This window comes from Aythya ferina (genome assembly GCF_964211825.1).
Source record: "Aythya ferina genome assembly, chromosome: 1".
NCBI classification, from domain to species: Eukaryota; Metazoa; Chordata; class Aves; order Anseriformes; family Anatidae; genus Aythya; species Aythya ferina.
Genome location: NC_140296.1, coordinates 19019725 through 19046998, shown reverse-complemented (window position 1 = coordinate 19046998; position 27274 = coordinate 19019725). Strand labels below are relative to the sequence as shown.

The window sequence follows — 27274 nt, the reverse complement described above, 5'->3', positions numbered from 1 at the left end:
TGTGCAAAAATTAAACTTTCTGTTTTTTTTTTTTTTTTTTTTTTTTTTTTTTTTTTTTTTTTAACTATATTTTCTTCCCTTCACCTATGCTTCTTATAATTTAATTCTCTGTATTCCTCTTTCATCTTGCAAACCTCTCTCTTCTATTCATGTGTTGACAGTTTGGGCTCACTGGTCCATTTGGCCGTTGGAAACAATGGGGCATGTGGGTGTTGTCATGACCTAATAAAACAACTAATGCAGAGTTATGTGGCATTGTTATTACTATATTGAAGATAATAAAATAGTTCAGATTACAATACCACAGACCTCTTGTTTTGTTCACCAGCAGAACTTAAAGGCCCTGTAATTGCTGTTATCACAACTATGACTAGTTCTCAGTTAGTTCCTGCAGTAACCCTTCCTGAGTTGTTTAACTGAGCGCTTCGTTTTGCAATATCAATTTGCCCGACTGTAACTGCTTTTGTCTCTAAAAGTCTAGTAGTTCGTATGACAATTCCAGGTATAAATGCACACCTACGTATATCAAGGAATACTGAAATAACCAGTGGGTGTTTTCAAATAAGCGTGATAGTGAACTTGTTTTGAAAGCCATGGTTCCCAAGCCCAAAATACATCAGTTTTATGTTCTGGGAACTTATTTTTTTTTTCTTTAAAGTAAAAAGTTGCGCCCATAAAGTATACATCAGTTATGCTTTGTCTAAACAAAGTTCTTTGTAATACATGCCAAGTCATGCCATTTCAAATTAGTCTTCAAAGGAGCAAAACTGGTATTTGCTATAATCATAAAACAATGTTTTCTGCATCAGCCTTAGCAAACTGTGAGCCACAAACTGGAAGGCCAGGTTTCCTTCAGCCTGCCCTCCTACTTCCTTTGGTCTTCTTGTGGCCCAGCTATCTCTGCTTTGCTCCTCCTACATCTCCTAACTGCTGGTAGCTCTTGGGTCACACGTGCAGCATTTAGGTCCTGAGGTCACGAAGATATTGGCATGGTTTTCCACCTGCTGTCCTAGTCTTCATGACTAGTCTTCATGAAGGCTTTAGAAATTTATACTTCTGAGATCTCTGTCTCTTTGCTAAATATGGCTGGACTTAGTGAAGTGCTAGTGAGGGTTGTGGACATGCGAAATGATTATGTTTTTAGTTATGTTATTTTTTTGTATTTTCCCCCCCTTGGAAACTAGAAGAAATTATAGCCAAATAATGTTTCACCAAAATTTTTCATCAGTAATTATGAAACACTTATTCTGGAAAAAAATGTATCAATTTTCAACTTGGTTTTCAGAATGCCAATAACACATAACTTACAGATGGTTTTCAGCTATATTAAGAGTACAGTAATATAACCAAAGAATCATAGAATGGCTCAGGTTGGGAGGGACCTTAAGGATCATCTAACTCCAACCCCCCTGCCATGGGCAGGGAGGTCACCCAGTAGATCAGGTTGGCCAAGGCCCCATCCAACCTGGTCTTGAACACCTCCAGGGTTGAGGCCCTGGCCACCTAGAGCTCCAGGTGGGGCCTCACGAGGGCAGAGTAGAGGAGGTCAGTCAGCTCCGTCCACCTGCTGCCCACCCCTCTGTTGGTGCAGCCCAGGACGCAGTTGGCCTTCTGGGCTGCAGGCATACACTACTGGCTCGTGTTGGGCTTTTTGTCCACCAGATCCCCTAAGTCCTTCTCTGCTGGGCTGCTCTCAGTGAGTTCTTCTCCCAGTCTGTGCTCATGTCTGGGATCACCCCGGCCCAGGTGCAGCACCTTGCACTTGGACTTGTTGAACCTCATGTGGTTCACGTTGGCCTACTTCTCCAGACTGTCCACGTCCTTTGGATGGCCTCTCTTCCTTCTTTGGTACCAACCGCACCACTCAGCTTGGTGTCATCTAAAAACTTGCTGAGGGTGCACTCAATCCCATCGTCTATGTCATTGATGAAGATATTGAGAAGTGCTAGTCCCAAGACAGACCCCTGAGGGAAACCACTCATCACTGGTCTCCACCTGGACATAGAGCAATTGACTACTACTCTCTGGGTGCTTTGCTACCTTTGCTAACAAGTAGGCATTTTAAATCTCAATTTTTATTTCTTTTTAGGAATATCCAGCATGATTACAGAGCAACACGCAGGTGAGTAGGAACTATATAGAATTAGAAAAAATGAGTAACACAGCATTCCAGCAGAACAGCAGATAGTATAGAGCTGTCAAGATTATTAAAGAATTATGTTGACATTCTAATTTCACCATTTTTTTTCACAATATAAGAAAGCTTTTGTCCAAAAATCAAGGAAAGTCAACAAAAACATATTATTTATCAGGATTCAAGAGGAAAGTATTTTAATGGTATGAAATTATAAATTTTAACTTTAATTTTATTACAATAAAATATGTATTTGTTATAATGTATTATAATAATTTATTATAATACATAATAATAATTTATTATAATACATTTATTATATTTTTATTATGGTATTATTCCCTAATGAAAAAAAAAAAGGAAATGCTTTGGACTTTGAACTTCATTTTGGAATTCATTTGTGCCCTCGTCAGGAAACTGGGATCTGTGGGCTTTGACACACATTCTCGTCCTTTCTGTGGCCCAAGTGTCATGGGATGGGGGCTTTGCTTCTTCAGGGTAGGCTGCAAACCCCAGGTCCCCAATCCTCGAAGGTGTTTCAGTTTCAGTGGGAGCTCACATTGAACCTGAACACCTGATGTGGCCAGCAGGGTGTATGCTTTTGGACAGTAGGGTAACTGTTTCTGACAGTAGGGCGACTCGGGCCTCAACTTTAAGGCCAGATTTAGGCAGTGGTGGGGCACACTCCCTTCGAGGTGGCACAGGCAGAGTGCACCCAGCAAAGTGTGCAGAGTGCCCCTGAGCCTGGCAGGGGCTGCCATCCCTGCTGCCTCCTGGCACGGCGTGGGGCTGAGCACACAGTGCCCGTCCTTCCCGGGGCGTGGGGAGGACCAGAGCACGGCTCCTCGCTTTCGGAGGGGATAAACCTCCGTGTAGGGCCGGCATGGCTGCGGCCGGGGACGAGGCGAGCCCCGGGGGCGGGCTCCCTGCCTCCCTCCCGTCATGGCAGCGAGGCGAGGCCGGCCCGAGAGGCGCGGCCAGCGGGAGCCAATGGGGGCGGCCGCGACATGGCGGCCGCCGTGGGTGGGGAGCGGGCGCCTTAAAGGCGGCGGCGGGGGCGGTGGTGGCGGCTGCTGCTGCTCGGTGGTGTCCCCCGCGGGCATGGAGTCCTCGCAGGTTGCCGTGATCGGCAGGTGAGGCCTCTCCTTCCCCTTGCCGCACTCCGGGAGCCGGCTGTGAAGGGGAAGGAGCAGGCGGGGGGCAGCGGGGCAGCGCCTCTCGCAGCCGGCCGGGCTCTCGGTGCCCTCTCCGGCTCGGTGCTGCGGTGCTTGGTGTGGTTGGGAGCCCGCAGGAGGCCGGGGAGAGGTTTAAAAGCTGCCCCCGTGGGTGGGGAGCATCCCGCGGTGTGCCCGCGGGGTGGCCCTCGGTTGGGCATGCAGCGGTGGGTTTGGCTGTGGAGGTGTTGCTTTGTCCTCTTGAGCTAAAATTGGTTGATTTGGGCAATAACCTGGCGAGGCGACGCTGGCAGCGAGGCAGCTCGAGGTCGGAGGCACGTGTCTGGCCACTGTCACGCGCCAGCGACGAAACCTGCTGTGTCTGCTGGCACAAAGAAGCGTCCGGAGAGCTGGGCTCTGTGCTACTGCCTAAGGAGGAACCCACCATCCATACCGGCCAAAGCCAAGGGAGAAGGTCTGGATCCACAGGCTGCAGCAGCGGGCCCCAAATGACAGTGCCTGCCTGTCCTAAAGGGACGTCTTGGGGTCAAGTGCGTCAGCATCCTCCCGGGATGCGGCTGTCATGCACTGCTGCTCCATCGCACAAGTCTGATGCCTACCACTGACTTCGTATGCTTGATAGTGCCTAAGAAAACAAATCACACAATCCTGAAAATCAGTATCAAAATAGAATACATTATTTGATCAAATGTTGATTTTTTAAAGAGAGAAAGTTCATTTAAAAGTGCAGTTCAAGAGGAGTGATGTTTTTAAAGATACTAGTGGCTTAGATATACTTTGTTAGGGGTTCAGGTGGTCCAAACGCTTGTAGTTTAGAAGTATTTGTTAGCTGGGAAGTTATCATAGCTAACAAAGTATGACCCATATGTTACTTTTCCATAAGTGCTTGCTCTGTAGTTTGCCTGAGAACTGGTGAGATCTGGGCTTGCTGCAGTGAAAATGTTTGCTTTTTCTTTTAAATGATGTATTTTAAATAGATGTTAAGTTCTTGTTTAACAACACTAAATACACAGTTTCACCCCCTCCATCCCCCCACCCCCAGATATTTCCACTGATTCCTGCTGTTTCCTGAAACTTCCTGTTTTGTTCCATTTTTATTCTTCTTTAACTAAAGGCTGAACGCGTTCCTGTTTTCTCTTCCTTTTCTTATCTGGCCTGCTGCTTTATCTCTGAATTTTTACCCTCCCATATCATAATTTACTGATGACCTATTTGCCTTCTGTTTTTACAGTTGACAGACATTGCTTCAGTTTAATGTTACAAGGACAGCAATCTCAGAAACGTCAGGAAATGCATGTGAAAATCAACACCAGTAATAGTAGTCATGGATATAGAGTTCTGTTCTTGTTGCTGTTAGGATTATAATTATTTGTGATGTTATTTAATTTTTTTGTACTGTATCTCAGTACTTCTGTTTAAAGAGGCTAATGCCTGCAAACAGTTACGTTAAAAACCTGCATTGTTTTGATAGGTATGATGAAATTATCAATTACTGTACATTTCCTTTATATATTTCTTAATAATGGGCTACAAGTAATATGGCTTTACCACAAGATGTGGGCAGACTCCTTCTGCAGGCCTCCAACATGGTAGGATGTTTCATCCAAAAGCAAGGGTGATGCTAGATGTGGGTAGGTGGAAAAGTAGCATCAAAACCACGTGGTTCTTTTTTTTTTTTTTTTTTTTTTTCTCCTGTTTTTTGCACACTTAACAGCATTTCCTGAGTTGTAGAGGATCCATGATTGCAGTAGCTGGGCCTTAGGTTTCTCAGATTATCTCTGAAGCAGGGTCTTGAACTTATGGACAAATGGGCTGCTCTCCATATTCAGACTTTGAATTAAACAAATGAGTTTCAAAAAGATGAAAAAACAAACCCTCCATAATGTGATTCCATGCACCAGTTCCAGGTTAGGATTACAGCTGACAAAACTGTTAATACTTGAATCTAGTGTCAGAGAGTAGCAGCTCCTACTCTTTAGAATTCCACTGTCCTTTTTCTCTTTTTTTTCTTTCTTATCTTTCTCCCAGCACTCAGAGAAGCTGCTACGCAACTAGCAAAGGATATTGCTTTGTTACAGAGAGAGGTTGGTTTCTTATCAACATGTAACTGATTTTTGGATCGAGTATTGCAGAGTCTGGACTCTGTTTTAGTTCTTGCAGTGCTTGTTGTTGGACCTTCCCCACCCCAGATAAATGCTAAATTTTAAATGGTTAAAATTTATTTCCTTTTCAGTGGGCTCATTGGTCGCAGCTGGGCCATGGTGTTTGCTGCTGGAGGCTTCAAAGTGAAACTTTATGACATTGCACAACAACAATTAACAGGTGCACTGGAAAACATACGGTAGGTCACATGCCTTGAAGTGACTGACATTGCAGTGAATCTGTGGGCTTTCTGTGGGATGTAATTAGGAATGAACAGCCTCATCTTACTATTCAAGAGAGTATAGATTTTAAGCATTAAAGAAGGCTTTAACTTAAAAGTACAAGTCCTGTTAAGATTAGAACTGTGCCTCTAAATCTCTCAATGACACTTCTGAAGAGCACTTCAATAATTAAATAATGGTTTAAAACATTAAGTTTAAATCCAAGTTCTTGAAATCACGTCTTCCGTGATTAGGTTATCTATAGACTAAGCTTAAAATAAAGGAACATAGGAATTCTTGCATAGAAAGATTACAAAGACTTCTTCAGAACTCAAAGAGGCTAATACTGATTGCTAAAGAGACCTACTGCAATTACCACTTCTCTATAACTAGATTTAAAAAGAAAATATCTTAAAGTGACATTTCAGCATCCTAGAAGAAGAGGTGGCTAGTTGTGTTAAAGACACAACTACTGAACATTTACAATAGAGGTTTGGAAGCACCTTTATAAATTGCAAATTTGAGGACTTAAACATGAGAACAGTCAAACTACTTCAGACAGTAATCCCCTCACCCTTTTCTGTTAACCCTGTGGCACTACAGCTGAAGCCTTTGGAAACATGCGGAGCTGCAAATTCAAGTCCTGCCTGTCTGCCCTCCCTCCTTCCCATGACCTGCAGTGCCTAGAAGTTGCTTATGTACTGAGTGACTCTTAACTATATTTCTTCCAAGTATTTCTCTTAACCTTGCCTTGAACCTGTGTAAATCGTTTTGCAGCCTCCTTGCCAAGGGACTTTGTGTTCTGCGGGTTTACTGCTCTCTGTGTGAAGAGCTGTTCGTCTTGTTTGTTTTGAACCTGACTCCTCAGGTGCTTTGTTTGGCCCCTAGTTCTTATGTTAGAAGGGACAGTGACTGGTTCTATTCAACCTTTTTTTTGCCAGTCCTGGAAGTCTAGTTCTTGTGGATGTGAGAGTGTACATTGATAGGGGGGTTCTGTGTACAGCCTCATATTGCTATATCAGCATTTAATGCTGAAGTTCAGGTTGCTTCCTGATAAGCATCCAGCTAAGTGCTTCAGCCCTTCTTCCCTCTTGCTGTCTTGTAATGTAACATGTTAGCTGCTGTACAGCAGCCAGTATGGGGATTAACTTGTACCTAAAAAGGGATTGTGGTGTGTTGCTTTCGGTAACAAGGCTTACAGCAAGGAAGAGTGACATCAGGAGCCTCTGTACACTATTCCTCTTGTAGGAATTTAGATGTGAGACAGTATGTTATATCTAATCAGATTTATTTTTTTTTAAGCAAAAATTTGATAGTGAAGGAGGGGGGAAAATCTGTCTCTTACAGGTGTGTGGTGTTGTTTTTTTTTGGTGGTGGTGCTTTTTTTTTTTATCATTTCCTCAAAACTTTCAATATAGACATTAGGTTTGACTAACACCTCTGTAACTATACCCTATATGATGGCACTTCCATTTTTTTGCAGAGTTGCTGTCATAGCAGTAGCCATAATGAGCTTCTGGATTTCTGGAGAAGGGAGGAGTCTTGTGGTCTGCATTACTAAAGCTAGCACTCACCTAATTCTTTTTTTTTTTTTTTTTTTTTCCTAATAGCAGAATGACAACTGCAGTCTTCCAAGGTTTTCAGCTTGGAAAAGAAAAGCATAAATTATTGTGTGTGGTAGAGTAGAGAGGCATTTGGGTGTGTCAGTGTACTGTCCTGTGCCTGCACATGCTGTTCCATAGGAGTTCAAGTCAAGTTTTGCCTTTCGCATAAGGTGTTTAGTTAAACTTATAATTAACTTACGTATCTTGGCTGTTGTAACACCTTAGTTAAAAAGTCTAGTTTCAATAAAAGCGTTGTTTTTTTGTTTTTTTTTTTTTTTGTGACAAGAACACAAGCTATGTAGTTTTATCAACCAGTATTTTAATGATTGTATCTATCAAAATGCAGTCAAACTTTTTTGGCACTGATTTCACAGCACACAATCTGTAGTAAATCCATCTGGATTACTGATACAATACTTCTGTAACTGCTGGAGCTTGAGTAGGTAATGAAGACTTGTAGAAGAGAGCAGCAGGGGCTGCCAATGGAAGCTGTATGACAGAGCCAGCTGGTGGTTACTCCTCTGGATTTGCTGGGATGTGCTTTCCATTCTCTCTGCATTGCTGATAATTTAGGAAAGTTCTTAGATTTAGTTGAGTGTGGTTTTGTTTGGTTAGTTGTTTTTTGTTGGTGATTTTTTTTTAAGCTTTAGTATTGGAAAGAGTTTTGTTCCATTTTAGTTTACAGTCTATGACTTAGTTGTATGTACTTCACATAATAAAGAAAAACTGGAGAATACAGAGGACTTCTTAGTTTTGCTTTTCTAAACCAAGCAAAATTGGATTTGAGTGGTACGCAGTAGTCACTTCTACAAGGAGTAGAAATAATTTGTTAATATGATTGACTTTTAGTACGTTGACTTGTAACTCATTCTGGATTTATAAAATCTGTGTTTCACTGGGGCATTTTGGGATTCATTAACCTAATGAATCCAACTCTCACAAAACGGTAGGTGGGCAGCAGTTGTGTGCAGACTTGCAACAGGACTGGCATGGAGGCTGGGAGGGACTTACATCGAGGATGGGAACCTGCATGTATCTGTGGAAAGTCTGAAATGTACTCTGTCACGATTTTCAGAACAACTGGTCAAAAATGAGTCTAAACTGTGAAATTTGCATCTACTGACACAACCGGAAATATGTGTCAACACAATGCCAGTAGACCAGATATGGAAAGGAAATCAGAGTGTGGTTATTGAGGCCTAGCGTGGTGCAGTGGATTTCCTACCTACCTGTTGATACACACTTGGTAGTCAGTGTCCTGACAAAAAATGACTGCACACTGGACTGAACTGGGTGTACCATCAGCATTATTAACCAGTGTCTGCTCTAATGGAACAACCTCTTCTGGAGAAGAAAACAAACTATCGAACAGCTTTATGCCCTGCTTGACCTACAGAAAGAACCTGTATTAACCTGCCTTGGAAAATGCAAATTTTCATATCCAGTGTGCTTTCTCCAGAGTCAGTGTAATTCTGGTTTGAATGCAAGGTTGTTGAGTTTTAAAATAATGAATTAGAAAAACAAGTAGTGCCCTGTTCCTGGAAGTAATCCTGGAACATACCGTGTGGAAATGCTCTAGTGCATGTCCCCCAAAAATGCTTTGACTCTTGTAATATGTAAACTTTTTTCCAGTAGTTACCGTGCTGTTGTTCTAAACATAATTACACAGCTGATAAAGGTAGGTAAAACACAGTAAAATGCTGTAATAAAAAGATAATGAAGCTGTAGAATGAATTCTATATGGAAAAATAAGATGGGATGTTTGAGACTAGTCTAATTTTTTTCCAGAAACAGTTCTAGAGTGGTAGCTTCCTCTAGCCACCCTTTTCACTGGGGAAGAAAAGAGTTTCCGAGCTGTTTTAAGGAACTGGAAGACAGGGCAGGTTGGTAATGCTACTTCTCAGAAGTTCTGCATTCAGATATGCCGTAGCCATCTCCTGAGATTTAACAGTGGTGCTGATGTGAAGAGGTGCTTTGGGCTTGTCTGCTCAGTGTTGTGCAGGAGGTGATATACTCCTCCTGTCCATCCTCTGAGCTCTTGCTGAGTAACTTACGTTTGGAAGCTGTAGAGCCAAGTCCCTTTAGGAACGGTGTCTGCTTCCATTCTCTTTGGGTCCTTTCCCCATCTGTAATAATAGGATATTTTCAAGATGCAAAAAGGACTTTAAAAGTTTTTAAAGTTTCCTATTTCTCAGCTGATGAGACAGGACATAAGTTTGGGAGACCTAAATACATTGCCTTGTTCTGTGATTGGGGGGAAAAAAGCTTCTGTCTGTAGCAATGTAATGTTTCTTGATGTAGAAAGTAGACGTGGCATTTTCTCCTTGAGTGTTTGGAAGCCATTTGAAACAGTCTCCAAAGAGAAATGTTGTTTTTTCTCCTCATTCCTGTGTGGCAGCCAGTTCCCCTTGGCAGCTTGAATATAGGCTTTAAATAAGGCTGACTTTTGCAATGAGAAAGGCTGTGCTTTGAGAACAGTTACGGTGTTGATGCTTGCCTGGTATGCAGAAGTAACAGGTTATCTGTAAAGGTGATGAAATTTCCATTCCTGAAGGCTTTCAAGGTTTGGCTGCACAAAGCCAAGGTTAACCTCACCTGGTCTAAGCAGTAGTTTTGCTGCAGGTGCAAGCTGGACTTGAGACTTCCTGAGGCCTCTGTGTGTGAACCTTCAGGAGATCTCAGAAGTCAGATCGGTTTGCATGCATTGCCATGCTTTTATGCTGTGCACTAGCTGTCCTGGAGTCCTTTGCTTTCTGCCTCTTCAAAACTGCCCGAGGAAGATGAGCAACTGTCCTGCTTTAATACACAGACATTTCTGTGGAGAAAGTGCATTTGGCAGCTCTGGATCTCATGTCTGGACCAGCTTGTCCTGCTGTTCTGGGTAGGAAACCTGTACTGTGTAAGTTGTATGCTTGTATTCAGCTTGGGGAAAGCAGGAAGAGGGGATTTGGATGTGAATACTTTAAAATGGCCACTTGCAACTCAATATTAGCAGCTTAGTATTTGGCCATTGTGTGTGCAGACAGTAAGCTGGTCCTAGTGTTGGGGCATTTGTTTGCAAGCTTGACCTCTTGTGTCTCAGGCTAGATCTGTGGGGCTGGTGATGTGATGGGGGTTGTGTGGGGTTTTGGTTTTTCTTTCCACTCCAGCTACTCCCTCGTTTATCAGACAGCAGTAGATAGCAGTGTGGTGCTGGCTCTGGTTTTTGGGCAAAGGCGGCTGGCTGAAGTTGTGAAGAAGCATTTTTGGCGTTGCCTCTTCTTCCCCTCCCTTCCTCTTGCTGATCTGGTCAGTGAGTTGTGATTCAGTAGTTGTTAGCTATAGATTTTGTGCCTTATCTTGAAGCAAATAACAGTTCAGTTCTCAGGACAGTGTTGACTTGGGCAGTCTGGTACAACAGAGATGCTCTGGAGCTTGTTGAAGGGTGGGCTCTAAAAGGAGGCAGTATTTTCTTACGGACATGAATTCACCATTCTCTGAAGACCTTATGGGTACTGAGACAAATTCTTCAAGCTACTGCTTCATGTGCTCTGTGACACAGCTGCAGAGTGGAGTCCCGTGGTGTGTCCTCCAGCAACGGCTGCCATGGCCTTTGAGTCTGTGATCATACTCAGCGATGATCACCCTGAACATGAGGCTGCTCTGAATAAAAACTCACCCAGCAGAGGTCAGTGGTGCACTGCTGTATGCATAAACCAGTCTGTTGTGGGCCTTAATGTATGGTAAGTCTCTTATGGAAGCTCTCCTACATTGCTCACACTGCTTCTGTGCCAGTCTAGTACCCCAGGGGAATGTAAGTAGGAATTGCATTTGGAAGGATTAGAATTCATTTGTGGAAGAAAATAACCAAACTGTCAATAAATATATTAATGAAGGGGGCAAAAAAATTCCCCTAGGGAAAGGGAAAGTCAAAATTGAAGTAATGCATTAATTGCACTTCATGTTCTGTTCCAAGTAAAATTTAAATTGCAAGCTTGGTGATCTTAACAGAAAGGACTTTCTGCAGGAAGAAGAAGGGGTGAGGGAGGAATGGTCTAGCCTATAACTCTGAAGAATGAAGGCAGTAGCTTTGTAGGTTAGTTAAGAAATTGTATTTTCTGTGCACGGTATAGTGTGTAATGGCTTATGGCAGAGGCAGAATGGGTGGATGCTCATCACTGGCAGAGGGAAAAAAGGAACGGAACAGAAGACAGGTGCTGCAAACTTCTACAAGAACTTGTAGAAGATGAATAAATGCCACCTCTCTGGTAACTGAGGGATTCAACACAGCTAGCAACAATCATGGTACAGAGTTTCAGAGGGCCAGGAGGAATGAGGAAGTGTAAAATTGCACAGAAAGTGAACAGGAGCTTCACCACCTTCGTGGAAGGGCGCGATTCTGTTGTGGTCTCTTCAAACTTTGCTTTTTAAAAAAAAAAAAAGTATGGGCTATGGCAAGAGGATGCTGCATTCAGGCAACTGTGCCTGTGAAATGGACTTCTGACGAACGAATATTTGATGCCTTCTGAATTAATTGGTCCCCTACCATTTCACTTCACAAGGAAGGCATCAGGAGCCAGAAGTTTGGATACTTCAGTTTAGACGCACCAGTCCCTTTACACACAATGTGCTGGCATCTTCAGTGGGTCAGAAGCCTTAGGAAGTCAATTAGAGCTGCTGCCTAGCCACCCGTGGTGTATCCTGGCAGCTTGCAAAAAGGGAGCTGAAGTGTCCTGTTCCTGCAGATTGCCACGCAGATTACTGAAGAGGCAGAAGGCCATGCTCTGCAGCTGTCCCGTTGCTGCTTGTCAAGGAGCTGAGTGGGGAACTTGCTGAGAAACTTGATGGATTTTCTACTGATTTCTGTGTCACTAACCAGAGTTTGAGTATAAACCCATATTTGAGAAAAGAGGCAGAAAGCTGATAGAACCATGCTTCAATTTTGGACTACACAGGCTGATAGAAACATTAATTTTGGCCCCAAATCCAAGGGACTCCAGAGAAACAAACATGACAGACCTGAGCAGTGCCTGGAAAGTGCATAACTCCTGGCTTCATTTTCTAGCTAAGAACAAACCTTTCCAAAGGTGTTGTCCAATGTAAACAGAATGCTGTGCCTGGCTGTTTACTGAGGCATGCTCTGCCTAAAACAGTTTTAAAAAAGCGTTGTCAATGATCAGCTGTTACAAAAATAAGGTATCAGAACTTGCACCGCAGAAAAGATTATCTGGAGTTAAGTATTGAAGGATTTCCTTGAAGAGGAGAAAGCTAATGCTTGTAGGAGTTAGCTGTGTGTGTTTTACAGCTTGTTTTTCTTGTGTGTGTTTGAAAGTTGAAGAGTTGAAAGTTGAAGTACGTGCTTATTCTGAAATACGGGTGCCTATTCTGTTTTGGAAGGTACAATGTTAACCTTTACCAACTTCATAGAGGGTTTCAGTTAACATCTTGCCTACTCCCAAATTATAGGAAATGCTTTGATTGAAGGTGCAAAGTCCGTGGAGATTAGAAGGTATTTGCCTCTTCTGGCTCTCGTGCTAAGCCAGGAGCAGGACTGTTCTGTATGCCTGTGACTGCTGCAGAGTGCTCCAGGTTTTAGTGGTGAGGTGTTGCAGCTCTGGGGTGGTGTTGGAGAGATGCATTGGGAATCTGGATTGTCTGTTGGGAAACCAATCCTCGCCTTTACACCACCTTCAGTGGGAGGGAGGGAGTCAAGGTAACTTGCAGGGCAGCAGGTGGTTATGACCTCCTAATAAAGCCATGATGGAACTACCAGAGTCTATGCTTGTTGTATTTTCTTGGACATACTCCAGCTACACAGCTGCTGAAGTAAAATTCTGATTCTCTGGAAGTTGATGGTTGATTTAGTGAGCTGTTCCCAGCTGAAGGTCTGAGGGCCCATTGAACCTCTGAGGTTTGACTTCCTACTGTATAGCTCAGTCGGAACTGGGTTGTCTTTAAATAAATCTCTGAAAACTTTTATCTTTGGTAACTTCAGAATACTGTGGTCTAAATGGCTCGTTCTACCTATTTCAGCTAAAAAAGCTGCTTCTGTCATAAGATGAGAAAGATCCCATATTTGAGTGCCTAAAAAAGATCAGGCAAATGTACCCGAAACACTTTGTTCTCCCTTCTCTAAACGAGAGCTGAAGGTGATTGCCTCAGATGTACGTACTGGCAGGGTAGGTGAGATGAATCCCCCTCAGTCTCTTGAAGAAATCTGGAGGAGGAAGCTTAATATTAGATCTGTGGGCTCAAGACTTGTTGACAGGAAAGAGCCCTAAATAGAGGGATGGCCTCATGAAGTGTGGGTGTGTTATCCCACACTGCTCAGCCAGCAGCCTGAAAAGCATGGAGAAGATAGAGGCAGGGCAACCTGCATCCCTTTCCCTTAATTTGAAGGGCTGCTTGGAAAAATATTGATGGACTCAGGGAGCCCCATCTCTTCTGAGGTCTCTAGATGCAAAAATGAACCCAGTGGTGCTGTTTGGGGACAAGAGGGGGCAGACTTACTGAGGACTGGTTTGTGGCTGGGTACAGAGATCATCTTGGTGTATGTAAGTATCTTCTACACATTTAACATACTCTGTCCCAGAAAGCCCCTTGTGAAAACTGTCATGTCTGCGCTGCAGTCACTTAGAAAAAGCATTCTGGATCCCTGGTTGTTTCAGTATTCAGCGAAGTGTATTTTTATGTTACACAAATCACAAACTTTTTCTTTCCAGGCTGTCCAGCTCCTCAGTTTGCTGTGGCGTTTCCACCCTCCAGTTGGGTGCCAAGTGCAATTTACTTGCTGTCTAAGGAGGCATTCAAAAAGAAGCCAAAGTTTCGGAACTTGTTTGGTAGGGAGAACAAAGGATTATTTTTTTCTCCCACTGCTAATCATTAGCTCAATTTCCTCCTCTTCAGGATGAGCACTTTTTGCTGAATAATAAGCAAAGGCTTTAGAGGAGTTCTGCCTTGAGGTAACCAACAGATTTAACTGTAATAATGGCTACATCAAATAGCTTCAGGTTAATTGTGATGAGGTGCTGTAATCCCACTTAATTTCTGTGGAAATTACACCTCTCAATTACTTACATAATTTTGAGGCTTGCTCTTGACTTTTGAGGGTTTTAAGCTGTGGAGGCACTTTCTCAGGTGGCGTGTCCAACCCCAGCAGTTGTATACTTGAACATTCAGTTCAAACTCCGGCCACTCAGTGTCTGAAAATTCCTGTAGTTATTAAACTTGCTCTGTATTCATTATCTGTGCTGGGGAATGTGTTTTTTTAGGAATGACTCTTGGCATTATGGAATGCATTTTTTTATACAGTTAAACAGTGATCCTACAGAGGTGTCACCAAAAGCTGTTTGTAATGCTAGAGGAAATAAATTAAAGGTATCTCTATTCCTGTTAAATATAAGTAGAAAATCTTTCTGATTTTGCACTAGTGAAAACAGGCTTGTGGCGGTGACAAATTTGGGGCTAGGAATAAATCTTGCAGCTGCCCATGACTGAAGAGAAGAAAAACCTTAGCAGAGAGAAATGACCAAAACTAACCTTTGTTTTCGAGTACAAATAAATGCTGCGGCATGGCAAATAGTGTTCATGTTTCTGGGCTTTTAAGAAGCTTTTATTTAAAAAACAAAAAAGTAAATGTGGCTTAAAAATGATCAGGTACTTGTGTGTGTCTTGTTTCTATCAGGAAACAAATGAAAGAGCTGGAGGAGTCAGGATTCCTGAAAGGATCTTTGAATGCAGAGAAGCAGTTGGCTCTCATCAGCATCTGCACAGACCTGAAGGCAGCAGTAGAGGGTGCTACTTTCATTCAGGTAAGCAAAGATTTAGCAACAGCTAGCAAACAGTTTAAGAAAGATGATGAAAAACTACTGCGCAGTAGGTGGGCGGTGGAGAGTTCAGCACCCTGACCCTGTGAGGATGGTTGTGCTTGTTATGATTAAAGTTCTTTCCAGCCTAGTATCCCAGCAGGGGAGATCATGCCTCTTTGCAGGTTTGCCTGCTCAAGAGTCTTTGCAAGTTTCTGGGTTATGTTGGAAGAGGCTGACAGCTGGCTAAGCTGAGAGGGAATTGCTGACCTCCACATGCAACAAAGACCATACCTGTTAGAAGAAGGAGTCTGGGGCAGGAGATTCTTGGGGGAGAGCTTATCTATTTCAGCAACATCGCTCATGCTAGAGCTAGGACTAAAAAGTATTTCTTCTCTAGGTATCTAGGTAAGGTAGAGAATATGACTATGCCCAGGGCTGACTTGTGACTGTGGTGGAAAACAAGCCTCTTCTTGCTTGTGCCCTCAGGCAAAAACAGGTTAGGCTCTGTGGAGTGCACATCCTATCTCTGCCACAATCATTTGTCACGGATGCTACAAAGAGTGCTGCATGAAGAGGGAGAACTGTAGCCAAAACCAACTATGGGCAGAGCATTAGAGTATTAAAAATAAGGTTAGTAGGCAGGGCTGGATCTGTGCTGCTAATAAAATCTGGCTGGGGAACAAGTTAAATTATTGGACCTGATCATTCTGTGCTGCATAACTGCTCATATGCTCGTTGATATGGGTATAGTTGAGGGAATAGGTGCATTAGTGACCATTTCTGGAGTAAAGGCTGAATGAGTCTGAGTCTGCACAGAACTGAGTCTGCCTAAAAGAGGACAGATGTCCAGACCCCATCTTCCTCCTGTGTAGCCAGTTGAATGGGGAAGAAGGGGAGGCAGAGGGAAGCCTCACAGAGCAGTCAAGATGCGAATGCACTTGCAGATTCCTACAGTCGTGTACTATTTTGTGTTCGCTTCCTTTTCACAAGGTCATGAAACTATATGGTGTTAGCTCAGTATCTTACTTCCTCATTAGTAATGAGCTTAGAGTTTGTCAGTTCATATTGTTTTCACGTATGTATCACGTCTACAGCGTTTAATCTGCAGGTTTGTCTATTCATTCAGTCTTATAAAGTCCTCCTGCAGATGTTTGCGGTAATAATGAGAAGGATCAACTTAAATCTATGAGCTAACTTGCAGGTCATTTAATCTTTGTGAAACAGCACTGGTCAGCATCTTTCACTGAGTAAGAGCTGACTGTACTTACTTGATGCTTACCATCTTTACCAGTTACTGTCCGTGAAAGGACTTTTTTTTTTCCCCTCACATAGCTAGTTAACTTCCTTGAAAGCCTATATATGTCAAATGTCTTGGTCTTTGTTACAAGACTTCTGGACATCCTTACTGACTGCATCAGCTGCGTGACTCCTGTGCCTGTTGCCTCATTTAGAGAATTCAACTAGATTTGTGAGGCAATGCTTCTCTTTGAAAACGTTGCTTTGACTCTTCCACATTTATTTAAAGCTCATTCAGTGCTCCCTTTTTCTCTTAGCTAAGAGAAAAAGGAGACATTATGTCTCTCTATTAAGAGAGACATAAAGCTTACAGGCTCAGTGTTGAAATCTTCCCTTGGTTTCCTTAAAATTGGCACTGTGCTTGCTACTCTCCTGCTCTTTGCTATCAAAATGCATTCATTCAGTTGTTTCAAGTGAGCAGTTGTGTATCACTTACTGGTTTGGGGCAATGCAAACACATCAAAACTGGATACCATGTCCCAGTACCTTGATTTTTCACCCCCCCCTCCCTTTGTTCTAAGATTTCTTCCACTTCTTCCCACTTGAGACAGACCCTGGGAGCTCCTAAGAGGAGATCTTCAGTGTCTGCAGGGAGTAGAAAGGAGAAGTGGAAATATATAAAAAATAAAATAAATTATTCTGTTATCCAGATGTTCCTTATGTACTTAGGTTATTTCTTGGCTCTATACATTACTCTTAATACATTCTGAAGGAGAAATAACTTTTTTCTGTGTATTTTTTGTCTTTGGCAAATAAACAGTCCTTTGCTGGCACGATCATTTGAGCACCTGGTTCTCACAGCTTTATGAAGTCTGCCTTCTTGGTTCTAGCAGACTCCAAGTTTTGCCTGTTTTCTCTTGCTCTTTCAAGCATTTCTTACCACCTAGTTTGTCAATATGGTATGTCTGTTCCTTCCATGCCACCTGTAAGCATCCAGTCCTCTTTTGCTGGCAAGTGTGCATCTCCTTTCAAGCATCCTCACTTGTATTTTACTATCTTCTGAAGCTGAGTGCAGCTGTAATAGAGTTACTAGCACTTGTTACTAGCCCCTAGAGATTTTGGATGTTTGCTTTTGTTCCTGGTAGAGAGGCTCTTCAGCCCTAAGAGTTTTCAGTAAGGTCCTGCATGCTACCTCAGATTAAATCAGGGGCCGCATTTTTCTGTCCCCTTCATATTCTTTTTGATCAGCTGATCAGCGAAGCGGGCATTGGGAAAGTGTTGCAAAATCAGAGTAATTCTGTATTGGAAGGGACCTGTGGAAGTCACCTTGTCCAACCTGCTGCTCTAAGCAGGACCAGCTTACATCAGCTTGCCCAGAGTTTGTCCAGTTGAGTTTTGCATATTTCTGAGGATGGAGACTTCCAGCCTCCCCAGGTAACTTGTTACAGCATTTGATTACTCTCATTGTGAAACTTCTTTTCTGGTATCTAATTGGAATTTTCCTTCCTGCAACTTTTGTCCCTTGCCTCTTGTCCTACTACTGTGGACCTTTGAGAAGAATCTGGCTTGTGTGTGCTCCCTTCAGGTAGCTGAAGACAGCAGTGTTGCATTAATAGTGCCTGAATAGCAACAATCTACCTGGGGTAATGCAAGCTCTCAAGCTTTCTGGTACTATCTTATGTTCTCTTAATCCTTCTGATAACACTTAACAGCTACATGTTAAGCGTATAAATAAATGAAGGAGGTGCAGCATGCTGAAGGGTAACAAGCCTGAAGTGTGAAACGCTGTTGGTGGTGTTCATATCAGCTTATCAGTTCCAAGCCATAGTATCGAATTTTGGCTTGAAATGAAGTGTTACCAAATACACAATGTAAGCAGACAAATTATTTGAACTAGCCTTCAGTTTGTTCTTTTGGAGGTGAGAAGGGAAATAAAAAAAAAAAAAAAAAAGAATCCTTATTTTTAGGTTCATAGCCCTATTTCAGCATTGAACTGATTACTTTCTGCCTGGATGAACCATATTAAACTTCCGAAACTTCACAGCATACAGCTTTCCACCTGGAAGGACAAGGTGGACTACGAAGACAAGTGTATTGTTTTTTTTTCTTATTTTTTATTTTTAATTATTGGTTACTTAAAAATTAAGATGTAATTTGCGTTAATCTTAGTTGAATATAAAGGGCTTAATTTTCTGGCCTAGTGATAAAAACCTACTGATTAACTTGTCAGAAGACTTCCATGAGATCTCCATTTCTTTGCACTAGATTTCAGTTGGTTAAATCTTAACTTATTTTCAAATTTGGCCTTTGTAGAGTAAGTCCACCTCAAACTAAAAATTTCCTTGATGTTTGCACTGCTTGAATGAATTCTGCAGATAGCCTTCTATGCTGTTTTAGTGGGACATAACTTGAAACGAATGGGGTGAAATTATAAAAATATGAAACTTCTTGAATAGCAGTAATGAAGATACAATGGAAAAGTGAAGTGAAAGATGCAAGAAATAATTAGAAGGACTGAGAAGGACTACTATTTGGAATAGTAGTGTTGTGAACTTCTAAAAACAAGGTATGCCTTGCTGTGTTTTTGTTTATATCTTCTATCTCATGGGCACTTCTATGAAGTAAGCTATCTTGATGATTTGGTGTGCTTTACATCATCTTCGGAAGGAAATTAATTTGCTTTTTGCTTTAAAACTGAGTATTCACCCAGGAAAATGATGGAAGTGCAGTTTCACCTCTCAGTTTTCTTGTGCTACTTAGAAGCAGTTGGCAGTGCCTCTAATTACTAAATAATAAAAATCAGTGCAGCATTTGTATAATCTCTTACCATGGTGCTATTAAAGAAAAAGCCTTTCTTTATATGCTTTGCTCTATTTTTCTGTTACTAAATTGTTCCAAAGCCTATTAGCTCTCATAGGAGGATAAAATAACTAGCTGCTGGTAAGATCTAATGCTTGATACTTGAGCTACCATGTTCTCCAGCAGCAAGCAGGGAGAGTGCCTGGGCTTTGAGGCCAGTGCTCACGGTGAGCTGCCTGCTCAGGGAGGTGCTCTCTGAGCCTGCCAGCTGGGCTGTGGCATGGGACAAAGCAGGCTGGCAAGAGGATGACGTTAAGCTTGGAATTCAGACTACTGAATTCATAAGGAGAGGATTCATAATCCCCATGGTGTGAGGTATTTATCCTTTTATATTTTAAAGGAACTTTTCCAGAACAGCCCTTGAGCGGTTTCTTTTTTTTTTTTTCCTTATGTTAAAATGGGAGGACTCCCTCCCACCACCCTACCTTACATGTGCAAACTCTTGAACTGATAATAATAACACTAATAGATTTTTGGCTTGGTTTCTTTCAGACCTTCCTGGATGTATTATATCTCCCAGGCAGACATAAATAATAATTTAAAAAGTGCTACCGCCTTAAAATTAACTTCCAGAAAGTGTGGATGTGTTTCAGGATGGGATAACAGCATTGACTTGGGAGTCTTGACAGCTGGTGTCTCGTGTCTCTTGTCACACAAACTTGCTTGACTGATTGGTACCAATTTCTACCATTAGTGTTTGTTCTGCTCTTCTGATGGCTTCCAAGAAGGTTTGTGCTTCTGGTGGTGACCTGTCTGCAGACAGGTCAATGTGCAAAGGTGTCTTCAGCTGCCCTGAGCCCATAGGCTGGGAGACAATCCTGGTTTGGAAGCTGTGTTAATGAAGTACCTCTGTAAATGAAAAGCTGCTGCGAGGCAGTGTGCAAGCACTGCGGTAACAGCTCCTTTGGGACTGGTGTCTGGTCAGCTTGGAGCACTGGACAGGCAAACACGGATCTGTTTGCTCTTAACTGGGCAAACATAACCTTAGGCCTGGTTTTACCTTATCTACCTCAAACACTGGTCTGAGGCACCAGCAATTCCATTTCAGCTTCTGAGGGAGCTGGTTCTAGGGACATCAACTGCCTCGCCATCGCTGGGGAAGCTTGAGGAAAACTGTTCTCCATTTTTAGGGGTGAAACAGTTTGAGCTCAAAGATTTGCTGTGAAATACTTGATGAAGTCCATGCTTGAGATGAACTGGAAGTTTGAGTAGGCAGCTGTGGTGCTGCTGTTGAATGGACTTTTGTTCTTCCAAATTTCCAGACGTTCACTCCCATCTAGCCTATGCATGTACCAGCTGGCACTGTCAACCATTACAGACCTTAAAATGGTTTTGGTCCCTGTTAGAGGAGGTCTTCACTGCTATAACTGTTGTCCTGCCCAGAAGTTAACCCTGCTCCTGTGCTTTTTCACTGTTCTCTGGTCTCTTTTCAAGAACTGTATTATATTTCCATTGCCTTTCCTGGATTCCTTCCCCTGGCACTTTTCCCTGTTTTTCAGGTTGGATGGGATCACAGTAGAAGGAAACAGCAGGTCTGATTCTTCAAGAAAGGATGTGGGGAGGAGGATGTTGATCAGGCATATCTTGAGATTGTTTTGCCCCTTCCCTAAAGGACCAAAAAGGATCCTAATCCCTCCTGTGGCAGCCCTGATCATCTTCTTTGTTTGTCTCTTGAAAGCTTTGTAGGATACAGGAACCTCATGGAAAAAGGTGGATGTCTTCATGGCATGATACTGACACTAAGTGAGATGAAACTTGCCTTCATTTATGTATTAAAAACAAACAAAAACCAATAACAACAATTCCCCACATTAAAAAAAGAAAAAAAAAAAAAAAACACATTCTCCTAAATGTACAAGTTTTCACTCTGATTTAGATGATATGTAATTCTGCTCTCCCAGCTCCCTTTCTGTGTTTTGTACCGACTGAAGGTTGAGCAGCCACCTGTAATTCACTTGTTTGTTCTAACCGTGTACAGTGGCTGCAACTTGATATTTTGCTGCTCCAGTTCCTTAACAGGGCATGTTTCTGAACTGTAGGAAAGTACAAAATGTTTCCATCGAAATGCTAGATTTCACCTCATCAAAGTGGGGTTTATTTGTACAGTATCATGTGGTAGGCAGTCTCTCCTGTCAGTTGAGCTGGTGATTTAGGAAGCATCAGATTTCCCTCTAGTATGAACTCATCCAGTCAAGGCACCTAACAAGTTATTCTGGTAGATTTGAGGTGAGTTAATAGGCACAAAATTTCTAATTTGTATTTCTTTTCAAAGTCAGATTAGCCTAGAAATGTTGGTGTTTTAACTGGTGCCTTTGTAACTGCTCCATGACAAATTAGGCTTGCTGGTCTGTTGCCCTGTAGCTGACGATTTTAAGTTCTTTTAAAGCCTTTCTGAATATGAACTTAACACCGTTCTGAAAGCTGGACACTTGTGGATTTGCTGTAGGACACTTTTATAACTATATTTTGAACTGAAATTTAAACAAGTCCAAACAATATGAATTGGAGTTAAACGTGTATAGGGGTTTCCCTGGCTCTGAGCGTCTGCTCCTCAACAGAAGAGCCTGTGAGAGGATTTCACCTTTATGAGAAGGTTCACCCTTATCTCTAGCTGCCCTGCCAGCTCCTGAGTTGTCCAAAGCCTGTCTGGAAGGAACTTCAGAGGTTACGTAGTCCATCCACTGCCCTGAGGCAGGTTCAGTCATACTCGGACAAGTGTCTGTCAGAAATGGTTCAACTTGTTCTTAAAATTGTCATGTGATGGGATTCCTTCTCCTTCCCCCTGTTAAGCACTTTATTATCTACCCTTATTCTGAGTCTGTAACTGAAACCTTGGGACGTGAACGTATGTGACCATGCCTTTCCATTTTATTTACCATTTTTATAGGTACCACAAATGGTGGTAACGTGTTTTACCACCACTCACTAATTGCTCGCTGGTCTGCTCTTCAGTTAAGGTGCTGCTGTCCTTATCCTGTGAGCCACGGGTAAGAGAAGGATACCAGTCTGTGTTCAGGTTGAAAACAAAGACTTGATTGCTCAGGTTGTGTGGCTTGTTTTAGGGTAACTAATTTGTTTCACGTCTGAGTCTTTTGTCCACAGACGTATTGTGTTACTGATCCAGTATTTGAACATGTGCTTAAACCCCATTTTGGAGGAAGTCCTGCACCAGCTGTGTGGAATGCATGTCTGCAGGGGGGAGAGGGGCAGGCAGCCCGTTGAGCTGTCTTCCCTTGGCTTGTATCCCACATTGCCTGGGTTCCTGCCTCACCCCCAAGTGTTTTGGGGCCAGTCTCTTGATCTCACCTCCCTGCAGTGCTCAGCCAGGTGCTCCCCTGTGCTCCGAGCTGCTGGGGCTCCAGCTGTAGTCCTGCTCTAACACAGTCATGTCAATTATAAGAGTACGTTGTTGACTTTCTTTTTCTCTTTTCTTTTTAATCTTCCTCATTTTAACTGATCAAAATGCTGATACCACACCGAAGGATGCTGCATAGCCCGGGGCCTCCCTCACTGACAGCTGTGCGTGCATCTGCTGTTCCTCTGCCGTGTCCCACACCCGTACTGTGGTGTGCGAATGTCTCCTGTCCAGCAGCTGTCCTTACCTTCCCCCTCAGATAAGGGTAATAGCTCTCCTTAAAAGGAGACAGAAAGAAATGTTTCTCCTCACCCACACCCCATCTTTGTAGTTCAAAATGGTGTGTTCTTATTTGACATCGTGTCTTTGTTAAATACTTAATTACTAGACATGGTTGTTTCTTGGGATTTGAGGGGGAGCAGGGGAAAGCTTAGAGTGACAACCTTTAGAACTAAAGCTGTAAAGCGCTTTAACACCCCTGGCTTTGACATCCTCAAAATAACTTGAGAGACTAAGAGAAAAATATTAGTTTAGTTTGTTTTGACTTCTGTAATATGAGAACCCAGGAATAATGTGCAGTGACTTACCTTTTCAAAACAATCCACGCTTGCAACTTAGCAAGACCTGCACTTGCAGTCCTATCTCTTCCCTTCTGCTTGTGGTGTGAGTAGTGTGTTAATGCCCTGTACCTGCTGCTCCTTGCACTTGTTACTGATTTGTGAAGTCAGGACAACTTGTGGACAATCCCAGGACTTATATTTAACCACAGATTTAAGAGCAAATGTTTTGGAAAGTCACTGTTAGAACTCTGATAGGGCTGGAAAGGCCTGATGGGGATTTAATTTCAACATGCTAGAGAAAGGGGGAAAAATATTTTCTTTACAGACTGTGATCGTCGTCTTTACTTCTCTGCCCTGTGCTAGAGGAAGGAATTAACACCTGAGTGATTCACTTCAGAGTGTAAAGGAGTATACCTTAAGCCAGAGTGTGGGGAGGATGTTTTTTTTTTTTTTTTTTTTTTTTTATCCTATTATGCTTCCTTATGTAGGTATCTTGAGGAAGCTTTTACATGTTATTGCTGGAACTGATTTTAGTTGGTATGTTCATCATTGACCTGAGAGTGTTGGTAAACACACCCAGTACTTGAGTTTGTAGGTGATAGTAAATTCTTTCAGGTGGCCTAATGCAATGCAAGCCTAAGAAATTCCTGACAAGCCTCCTAAATCTGAGCAGAGAAAAAGTAGTAGGTGAGTAGTAACACAGATGTGAAAGAACATAAGGAAAAACTATTTAAATCATGGCTACATGATTCTGAAGTCACAAGTAGCAGTTGGAGTTTGGGAACAAAAATATAATTGTCCAACATTTCTCTAAAAAAGTTCTCTAAAATCATCAATGCAGTGCATGTTTGCAGGAAAAAAAGAAGCTTGCAAAATGTTGAGTATCACTTGGGAAGGGGTGAGAGGTGAGTGGGAGGTTATTGTTTTGCTGCTGCATGAAACATCGGTGTGCCCTTGTCTCATAGGTGCTAGACTGCAGACAGTGCTCATCTCACCAAGGATGCATGAGAACTAGAGGAGGTGCAGGAGGAGAGCAACTGAAATGATGAGGGGGCTGGAGCCCCTTGAGAGAAAGCACCACTTCATGTTGTGGGCAGTGATTTGCTGAAGCTGTCTGCCCATGGGAAACTGTGGTGGCATAAAGTATCAGCAGGTTCTTATAAGAATTAAACAAGCTGGGGGACAATATAGTGGGCTAGAGGATGCTTCTTATGTTCTTAGGGAAAACCTGGATAACTCTCATCTCTGAGTCATTGTGTCCACGTCATTTGGTTTGGGGAGGTTACGCTTGTCTATGTGTGCATTTTAAGATTAATTATATAAAAAAAGGGGGGGGGGCTATCACCCTACAATATTTTAGACCATCCATCTTAAGCTTTTGATACAGATGAGGAAAACTATTTATAAATACATATAGTCATAAATTTACTTTGATGCAGAAAAGCTAAAAGAATACGTAAAAAAACAAAACAAAACAAAAAAACCAACAATGTGGTGAGATCTGTCTCAGAGTTGCACCATACAGTCATTGTTTACATATCTTACAGTCAAACTATTTGTCACTTGGCTGAAACAACAAAATTCTTTGAATAATTGTGTCTAGTGTAAATAGTAATAAAAAATAGTTTGTGTCGAAATTGATAAATAAATAGAGTCTTAATTTTAAACCTGTTCATATAACAGTTACTGGTATATCTACACACTATTTATCTTAAAACGTCTCAAAATAAACACCTAAAATTACTTTGAAAAAGGGTGATATAATAGGAAAACCTGGAATACTTGCTGTCACTTGTGTTGTGTAATCATTTTGAATTTTGTGTAGCTACCCAAACCTGTTTAATACATGTGAAATACTTGATAGTTGAGCTAAATTGGTGACAATAACATCAGAAACAAAATTGATATTTTTACATAATAGCTTGTTCTGATGTTAAAAACACCATTTTATTTTTCAGCCTGCTTTTTCAGCCAAACCCCTAAGCATTGCAGTCAAACTGTCACACTTCTTAATTGCAGTGGTGTGGTTTGTGTGTAACTTGTCTGCTGAGCAGGCTGTGTGTATCGTTGTTATGACAGAACAAAAAGAAATAAGGCCCCCTTTCCTTGATAGTGCACCTTTGATCTTCCAGATGAGAATTGCAGACCTAAACCCTGCAGAAAAGATGAAACTAGCAAGTCTAACAAAAGCCTAAACAGAAGTAATAGTTAGTATTGAAATCCTAATTATACTAGTGAATGTTTTAAACACTATTTTACTTTAAGTATAATTTGATTTTGGTTGATATGGATTCTGTGAAACAGCAACAGTGAGGAGCACAGCAGTGCATATGCATACACAAGTGCAGTATTGCTTCAATAACATCAGTAATCTCAACTGTGCAAGTAATATTGTATAAGAATTGTCTGCTAAATTGCAAGGTCTAATTTACAGATAGAATGTACAAATGCTAAAATAAGCTGTTTTTTAAGTCAGCTTTTTTTTTTTTTTTTTTTACAAGAGTCCTTTATTATTTAGATTTGCTAAATTATTTGGAATTATTTGGAAGACTTTTGACTGTGCAGTTGCTAAATATAGTTAATAGATCTTTCAAATCTGTTTGACTAAATTTACACATCTTACAGATGTCTGTCCTTATAGTGATGAACTTAATACAGTTTAAAATCCACGGGTCCCTGTTTTATGCAGGTTTGTGTGAATAAGGCTTTGTTTTTAAAAATGCATCTTTCTAATGTGGTTGTGTAGGTTAAAAATAAAACAATTATGCCTGAAGTCTTTTCTGTGTTCTTTCTAGTGGATTATAACTCCAGAAGATAATGAAGGTATTTGTATAAAGGGATTAGGCACCAAGACTTTCAGAAAAGCAGCTTTGAGTTGCAGAGGTCTCTCTGCTCTTTGTTTCTTAATCCCGTGAGTATCTTTGTATTCCCTCCAGAAGCTGGTAGTCTGTTGCTGTAGGAATTAATGTGGTTTGTGTCCCAGGAGTGCTGTCGGTCCAGGTCCAGCTTGTGGGACAGGTCGGTGCTTCAAAGGTGGCTGCTGTACATCCTTGTGTACGAGAGGATCGCTGTTACCTGGCTCTGGAAAGTGTTCTGTAGAAAAAGAAAAGCTGAGCCCACTTACAGTGCTGTAAATTACACATGTACAAACACAGGAACGGAGCCAAGGTTCGTGGTATGTTTGGAGATCCTCACTTAACTGCACAAGATGAAGAGCGTGCTTGTAGCAGTTGAAGTGGTTACGGTTTCTGAACAGCTCACCTGCTGTTTGAAGCCCTGTTGAATTCAGTGGGGACTAAGAAGGCCCAGAACTCCTGCAAGGAATTTTCTACCTTTTGTTGTGGTTAGGGCAAGGCTGCAGGGCGCTCCTGCTGCAGCAGCTGCAGCATAGCAGTGAAGTACAACCGCTGGGGGTTAGGCGGTGTGCTCTGCGAGCCAGGTGAAGGTAAGGGAGGAGGAGGAGTACTGCCTAGGGGACTTCATAACATGCTATGAGCTAGGTGGCTCACCTGTGAGCAGGTGAATTTTTCAAGAATTAGTTCCTTCAAGTTCAAGATTGATCCATCTTCACTTGCAGAAATTTACATTGTTATAAATGCTCATATTAATATTCTCAGGGAACAATTTTTGTATTCATTGCTTCTTCAATACACAGCAACCAGAATCTAGTCAGGAGGTGGAAACTCATCATTGTACAGCTGTGGCGTTCAGTTTCTTTCTTTGGGGATTCCTCACACTTGGTGACCACTGTCAAGCTCCATGCTTGCTTATAGAGATGTTTCTACTGCTCACTCTGACAGCATCATCAGGTGCTGTTATAGAAAGTTGGCTTGCTTGTTACTGAACAGTTAGTAATCTCCATGCCAGCTTAAATCTTTGGCTTTCATCTTACACTGTGATGCTTGTACTGCTATTTTAGGACTATACCGCTGCGTTGCAGTGCTTTGCTCCAGGCCATGCTTTGCTTCTTCACCTCACAGTGCTAGTAAATCCATTGCCTTGGCAGCAGCTCCAGTTGCTGGTGCAAGGAGAAGGGAGGTATTTTGCAAGATAGTGTTCTGGGGAGTGTTTGCTAGAGGGTGATGCAGGTGAATTGCTTCCTTGGCATACCCAAGAATGGATGGGAAGAATCTGGGCAGATGCCAGCATTTAATATAGGTAAATGAAGCTGTGCTCTCAGGTGAGCATGGATGTGTGTGGG

At 42.1% G+C, this 27274-nt stretch overlaps 1 protein-coding gene across 1 annotated transcript in view; it reads left to right on the top strand.

The window, feature by feature from the left end:
- Nucleotides 1–3140: 3140 nt before the first annotated feature.
- Nucleotides 3141–27274, top strand: part of CRYL1 (crystallin lambda 1) — a 58363-nt gene continuing 34229 nt past the window's right edge. Inside the window, exons 1-3 of the mRNA XM_084503630.1 lie at nucleotides 3141–3267; nucleotides 5543–5650; nucleotides 14940–15066. Of these exons, the coding sequence (XP_084359756.1) occupies nucleotides 3236–3267; nucleotides 5543–5650; nucleotides 14940–15066 (267 nt within the window). The 5' untranslated portion in view covers nucleotides 3141–3235. The remainder of the gene's footprint in view (nucleotides 3268–5542; nucleotides 5651–14939; nucleotides 15067–27274) is intronic.